This window comes from Anopheles ziemanni, chromosome 2, assembly GCF_943734765.1.
Source record: "Anopheles ziemanni chromosome 2, idAnoZiCoDA_A2_x.2, whole genome shotgun sequence".
Lineage (NCBI taxonomy): Eukaryota > Metazoa > Arthropoda > Insecta > Diptera > Culicidae > Anopheles > Anopheles ziemanni.
Genome location: NC_080705.1, coordinates 85,174,523 through 85,181,623, shown reverse-complemented (window position 1 = coordinate 85,181,623; position 7,101 = coordinate 85,174,523). Strand labels below are relative to the sequence as shown.

Genomic DNA, 7,101 nt, shown 5'->3' with positions numbered 1-7,101 from the left:
TGCTAGAATATAGAATCTTCTTGAATAATAATCACTGGTACTCGGAGGCATTCAAGGTGAACAACATTTCTGGCCACTGTACAAGCTGCGAACGGATCGATATTTCCGGAGAGCATCTTCTGCGGATGCCATTGGCGCATCCTATTATTTTCAGCACCCACCGACCAAAATCTGCATAATCGCCCGCGGCGTGCAACTGCAACGTGCACAGATTAACACCGCCATCGACGCTGTCGATTAATGATGATGCGCGAAACATATGCCGGTATCGCCGATCGCTTGTATTATAACAAGCTTCCGCCAGGAACGTGATCAAAAGTTCCTACATCGAACGAGAGGATGCTCTTATCATGGGAACTTTGTTGTTTTTTCCTCAAACAAACTGCAAATACTCGGAATTGTAATTTACATCCACTTTACAGGGAACATAAAAGCTGCAATCGTTTGGATTTTAATTGGACCATTGGATACGAAAGGGTTTTAACAATAGTGGTGACCAGAGCAGAGTCCGTCAGGGTTCTTTTTAATAAATATTCATTCAATTTCATAAGCTATCTGCGTTAAATGGCGGCAGATAAACAATTACAAAAGTAATAGTACATTGCAAAAACTTCATGTTTGTGATAGAAGTTAAAATTGACGATTGATGGGTAGTGGAATAAGGCAATGGAATTAGCTCTTCAATTCGTCTGCTCCAAGCTATTTCTCATTGCAATTATTGCCTCATCTGATATATTATATAGTAGCTTAACAGTTTCATAGTTTATTTTTAATGTATCTGAATACTTTGAAGGATAGTCTTAAGTATAGTTTAATGTTTATTCTAACATGTGAACTAACTCAATTAAATCTGGAGATCCTTCTTTCATTAGCCTCTCTTCTGTTGCTAATGCCCTTACGTAAATCATTTACACATTTGTCGGGTTTATCCTTAGACACTAACAAGTTTCTTGAAGCAGTTTCTCATAACAACGACTATCCAACATCCATGATTTCTATTGACCGTTTGACCCAAGAAAAAATCCAATGGGCAGAGATGTTCGAATCCATCGAAATTCCGCCAGTCATCGGACGCAAACTTGTATGGCGCTTGCAGCATCCAAATTATGCTGAGCGTGAGAATGAGCAATTATCAGACGATTGTTTTCGTCCGTTTCTTCGCCGGTTTGGCGAATGAAGAAGCGCCCGCGGGTCGTAGGTCGCCGCTCGCGCGATTCTTACCAACTTCACCCCTGACACCGTTTTTGTGCTGTATTATTTTCCAATTCAGCCATGATACGTCAGCGGATAAAGCGATACGCGCCAAGGGCAGGTTTTAGTTGATTTTGAGCTTCTCCTGTCTGTCGTTTCAAGTTATCCTAAACTCAGCAATCAATAGATAAACCCGGTAGAATAAAGTTATTATTATAACATAAGTCAATTTGTTGCAAGACCATGTTTATGGCGAATCGATTATCTTGAACTCCATAGCCAACTTAACCATACTTGCCTTCGCCTGTTCAATTGCCCAGTTCGATCTTGGGTCAATAAATCAGCGCCAAGGGTTTCGGGGTTAATTGGTCACCTTCCGCAATCGGCGGCGCGTACGATGTCCTCCTTAGCTGTGGCCTTCATGTCGCAATCATCTCTCGATTAGCACCTGCGCTGACGATGTTGACGGATCGTCTCCGTCCAACCAGCACGTACCGAATACCGAGCACTCGAACATTTGCCAATCATTTTACTGCCTTATTTTGACCTGCTCTTGCAAATTACCTCCAACTCCCGATGGTCAGTCGATGCCTGGCCAAGCGTTTCTGGAAGGGGTCATCGGTACGATGGCTTTTGCAGTGCTTCGGTTCGATCTGCTCCACGCGGTCGGTTTGAGTGACAATTTCTTGGCCTGCCCGACCGACCGGGTGAGGAAGTTACCTAATCAACTGCCGTCAGCTGACGAGCCGCAACGTCGTCAACAGCGGCAGCCCCTCCAGGGGTCTCGATGATCGATTCGAATCGCTTTAATCGACCGCGGCGAACCAGCTTGATCGAAGCGCCGAACAGCGATCGATCAATCGATCATACGATCGTCGGACGGTGGATGAAAAATGAACCCCGTCACGGCGGGTGGCAAATGCAAATGGCCCGGACTGGTCCAAGACCGGGGGGGCCGGGGACGGACTGTCGGGATTTGTTAAGCTGTCGAATGTTGGACGTGTGACGGTTGATTGAGGCTCCCTCGGGTCGATTGACTTTTTTCCGCGATTGATCGCAAGCCTCCAACTCCCGTTGGTACCTAATGTCTTATTTTACCATTCGTGGACTATTTTTTCACCATTCTCTCTCTCTCTCCCGCCCTTTCTTTTTGGTTACAGGGACGCAAACCGGCACCACGACTCCGGCGACGATGACCAAGCGAAGGATGACTAATCGGGACAACAAGCTGATGTCGGTGCTGCAGGCACGCCGGACCGCCCTTTCTCGGGATCGCTGGCGGAAGGAGTACCACACGCCTGCGTCCGCTCTGAAGGCTTCCCTACAGCGGCAGCATGCGGCGAGTGTGGCGGGCAATCTCGTCGAGGACAGCAGCACCCCGGAATCGAACCTGATAGCTCCGGTCCAGGGCATGTCGCCGGGTTCCGGCCGGCAGGTGTCGGGTGGCGTCGCCGACGAGTTTCTCGACACGGACGAGTCCATCCACGGTATGTACGTGGTGAATCCACGCACGGGAAAGATCGCGATCCAGCAGACCGGCGCCAGCATTAAGCTAGCCAAAGAGACGAACAATTTCATCGGAGCTGGTCCACTGTCCGGTAACAAATCACTTGAGATCACCAAGCTTACCTCGGCGAAAGCAACTGTCGCGACGAGTCCGGTGCCCTACCAGACACGGGGACATTACGCGGAGTCGCGCGGAAAACGATTGCGGGAGCGGAAAACCTTCGTCCCACTGTCGACCGAGCGCTCCGTGGAGGAGAGTGATCTCATCCCGTACCAGTTCTTTGGCCAGAAGCTACTTCCCGCACACCATAAGGGGCTGGATGCACGCAATCAGGTCATCAACTCACGCCGGACGCATCTGAACAAGCTGAAGGAGGATCCGAGCCTGCTGGAGATGGGTGAACTACCGGTGGCGAAACCGTCGACGGAGAAGAGCAAGTTCTGGTCTAACCGATACCCGTCGAGGAATGGCGTTGCGCTGAACAACTACCTTCGGCGAGGTAGTGGCACGACCACGTCAACTTCGACCACAACCACGACGACTACCAGCACTTACAGTCCACCGGGGGCCGGCATGGTACACTCCGATACCCTAACCAACTCCATGATTGCCCTCAGTAACCTCTCCGATGGGGATGGAGAAGATGAGAAGCAGGTGTTTTCCCGAAGCGCCAACTATACGTCCGCCAAAAAGACTGAAGAAGCTGGTGCTACGACTACGGTCAGTACCACAGGTGTTAAGGAACCAAGTTCCAGCTTAGAACAAGCGAATACGGCAAGTTCCACCACAAGTTCCGAGCTTCCGAGCAATCATAAACCCGAGGTAGAGCAGGAATACTCTTCCCCACCGGGGCTGTACAATTCTGGCATAGCGAAGCTGATCATCAACTACCCCGATGTGGCCACTCCCGAGGAGTTCTATCACCCTCTCCACACCTTTGAAACGCATGCACAGATTGTCAATCTACAGGAGGCCACCGAGGAACCCCTTCCAACGACATCCGCTCCCCCGCAGGCTATCGAACAGGAGGAGGAAGAGGAGGACTACGAAACGCCACGGAATTTGGTGTCCCTGCCAGATATCAACCAGATCTTCCGAAATCTTTCCACACCGACCACCACGGAGATGACGACTACGACAACGAAAGCTACGACGACGACGACGACAAGGAGAGCTTTAACGAGTACCATGGCACCCGCACCGGCGCGGTCGAGGTTAAACACAAGGGTATATGTGCCCGTGAGCCGATCGACAACAACCCGCTCGACAACGACGCCACGCACAACGACGACCAGCACCACCACGACCACAACCACCGAGCGTCCATCGGTCCAGGAAGAGGATATTGATACTCCAACGACGGTATTGATACTAACTTCTAATCCAACGACGACGGAGAGTACCTCCACGACAACTCCAACGATTCCGGTGAGGACCACCACTGATACTCCAGTGAGTTCCGTGGTTCCTTCAGCGACGCCATCGTCGGTTCCAGCGAGATCGACCACCATGAGGAACTTCCAGCGTCCATCTGCTCTTCCCACCATGGCTTCACCACCGAAGTCGACACCATCTTCTAGACCTGTCACTACAACCACCACCACCACAACAACAACCACGACAACGACATCCACCGTGGCTCCACCAGAACGGGGGACGGTTTCGGTCTTCACCGGGCTCCGTCCAAGTCCTCCGGAAGTCAACAGTACCGGTGTGGATGCGGGCTTCAACCCGATCCTGTCGCACATCTTCCCAAAGCTCACCGGACCCGGTCTGCCAACGCGTGCCCTCTCCAACCTGGACCTCTCGCTTGCCTTCACCTCTCCGCCTCCGGCGGATCATAGCTCCGGCACGAAGAAGCCGGCCGTGTCGTTCGACGGTGTCCTACTGCACCACAACAGCGACGTCGTGATCGAAATGCGCAAGATGAACACGGCCACGTTTGTGCTGGCCGGGCTGGGCATGCTCCCGATCGTCATCATCGTGCTGTACGTGATCAAGGCGACCGTGTTCAACCGGGAGAACAAGGTGTCGCACGACCTGGAGCGCTACATCCCGGACGGACAGCCACCGATCAGTCCGGTGGTGCGCCTCGAGCAGTCGGACACCTCGAGCGCGACGGACGAGTCGATCATGACCGAGCACGACTTCAACCGGGGTAACTTGCGGTTCAAGAGTCTCCTTGGGGAGGGCAACTTCGGGCAGGTCTGGAAGGCGGAGGCTGATGATCTTGCCGGGCACCTCGGCACGACGCGTATCGTTGCCGTGAAGACGGAACGGAGTGATAACGGGCACGGAGATCTTAAGGCGGAGGCGGAGATTATGCGAAAGTTAGGGTCGCATCCGAATGTGGTGACGCTTCTTGGTGCCTGCTTGGAACAGGGTAAGGGTACAAAATAGACAACTCGGGGGGGAGTTCTAGGTACTAACTCTTGACCTCTTGTATCTGTTTTAAGATCCACAACTACTCATCATGGAATACGCCATGCGTGGACGTCTTCTATCACTTCTGAGAGCCGCCCGGGGAGCCGTCAACGGGTTGGCGCCCTCGGTGCATAACAACAGGCCACCGATTATGCCTCTTTCACCGCGACGGTTGGCCGGTTTCGCGCACGACATCGCCCGAGGGATGGAGTACATTTCGGAGAAGAAGGTAACATATCTAAAATCCAACAAGATCTCTTGTATAGTTTTAATTACCCTCCGCCTTTCGTTGCAGATCGTACACAGGGATCTCGCCGCTCGGAACGTGCTGCTGGATCACAACGGGATCTGTAAGATCTGTGACTTTGGCATGTCGATCGACCTGGAGAAGGTAAAGTCGACGCACGCCCAAATTCGGCTCCCGAGGGCCCCACACGCGCACAGCGAGTCGCGGTTCAAGTTCGATCTGAGCGCCCGATCGTTCGGCATCGGAAGGCACCACGGCCATGACGCGAGTGGGACTCACGGGCGCCATGGCGATGGCGGAGGTCACAGTAGTCACGGGCACGATACGAAGAGTCGGCCCGCGTTACCGATCCGCTGGATGGCACCGGAGGCCCTGTCCTACCACATATTCTCTCGCGAAACCGACGTTTGGGCGTTCGGGATTGTACTGTGGGAGATCGCCACTTTGGGTAAGCTACAGTTAAACAGTGGAAGATCTCGACAAAACTTCACCTGCAAGATATCTAAACGGTTGCTTTTTCTTTTCCTTCGCCACAGGTTGCACTCCCTACCCGAACCTGTCCGGGCGGGAAGTCGTCCGGAGTGTGCCGAACGGTGCCCGGCCCGAGGTGCCCGCCGACTGTCGGCCGGAGTTGTACGAGCTGATGCAGCGCACCTGGCGCAAGGATCCCCGCCAGCGGCCCACCTTCAGCGAGGCCCGCACCTGCCTGGCGCGGACACTCTGCCAGTGGCAGCTGGAGGATAACGACACCTCGAACACGTCCGAGTACCTCGATGTCAGTGGGTTCAGCGAGGACCTAGAACAGGGCATGGTCTACTTCAACCGGCGGATATCAGAGTTCGAGTGCGAAATCTAGAATTTTCCCGCCGGATGAAAAAAGGGAGAGAGGAGGGGTCCTTCTCCTCCTAATCGTTTTCCTGGCGAAAACGAGCCTTCTTGCGAGTGCGTGATCTAAGCATAACTCGCTACACTTGTCTTATAACGATGCTTACATTAAAGTTTGTACATATTTACGCTCTCTTTCTTCACCCGTTTTGTGTGTTGTCTCTCGAGCTCTATCTGCTACCCTTTTTTAGACAAATGATCATTTTCCATTCCATTCTTTCAATCATCACATCGCATCATCATCTGCATCGATGTCACCGAACTTGGTTAGTGTTTTTTGCCCCATCGGCAAAGGTCCTAGCAAGTACCGGACACATATCGTAAATTATCTTCATCTGTAGAGTATGGCTAGACTGGGATAGTATGTTTTACGGAGAAATACGCATCATGCGATCGCACTGACTCAAAAAAGAAAAACAATACACACAATATATAAAACAAAACGAAATAAACAAAGATAGAAATCGTACAGGAGAGCTCGCTAAACGAAACAAATTAAACTAAAGCTAAGCGGCAAAAGGCACCACAACATGTAGGATGCATTAGAACGACAAAAGCAGGGCGGCTAGTGCAAGTGATAGCGAAGTGCACGGGCAAGTAGTGATTTTTAAGTGGTTTGTCTTCGTTTTCTGTTTGCGGGCCCGATGCTCGACTCGGTTCGGGTGCGAGCATTTGAATCGTGTCCCTTTTCAAAGACAACGGTGATTCCAGTAGCCCGTAAGCGAGCCCACTCATTTTCCCTTCCCCTTAGTGGTACGATTATTTTATTGATATTTTTATACGTTTGCGTTGTACGACGCGGCGGTTGCATCGATGTCGGACAGCCCCGCTGAAGAAGAAGAATAAA

At 51.9% G+C, this 7,101-nt stretch overlaps 1 protein-coding gene across 1 annotated transcript; it reads left to right on the top strand.

The window, feature by feature from the left end:
• Nucleotides 1–2,383: 2,383 nt before the first annotated feature.
• LOC131294587 (mucin-17) lies at nt 2,384–6,225 on the top strand. The gene is made up of 4 exons (XM_058322633.1): nt 2,384–5,081; nt 5,155–5,351; nt 5,418–5,817; nt 5,906–6,225. The coding sequence occupies exons 1-4, from the start codon at nt 2,384–2,386 to the stop codon at nt 6,223–6,225; spliced, it is 3,615 nt and encodes a 1,204-aa protein (XP_058178616.1).
• Nucleotides 6,226–7,101: the final 876 nt, after the last annotated feature.

What these genes read in the sequence shown, in the direction of transcription:
- LOC131294587 (XM_058322633.1), top strand. Translation starts at nt 2,384, where the DNA reads ATGACCAAGCGAAGGATGACTAATCGGGACAACAAGCTGATGTCGGTG. An exon ending in TGGTGCCTGCTTGGAACAGG is followed by an intron (nt 5,082 to 5,154) that starts GTAAGGGTACAA and finishes ATCTGTTTTAAG; the next exon opens with ATCCACAACTACTCATCATG. An exon ending in AGTACATTTCGGAGAAGAAG is followed by an intron (nt 5,352 to 5,417) that starts GTAACATATCTA and finishes CTTTCGTTGCAG; the next exon opens with ATCGTACACAGGGATCTCGC.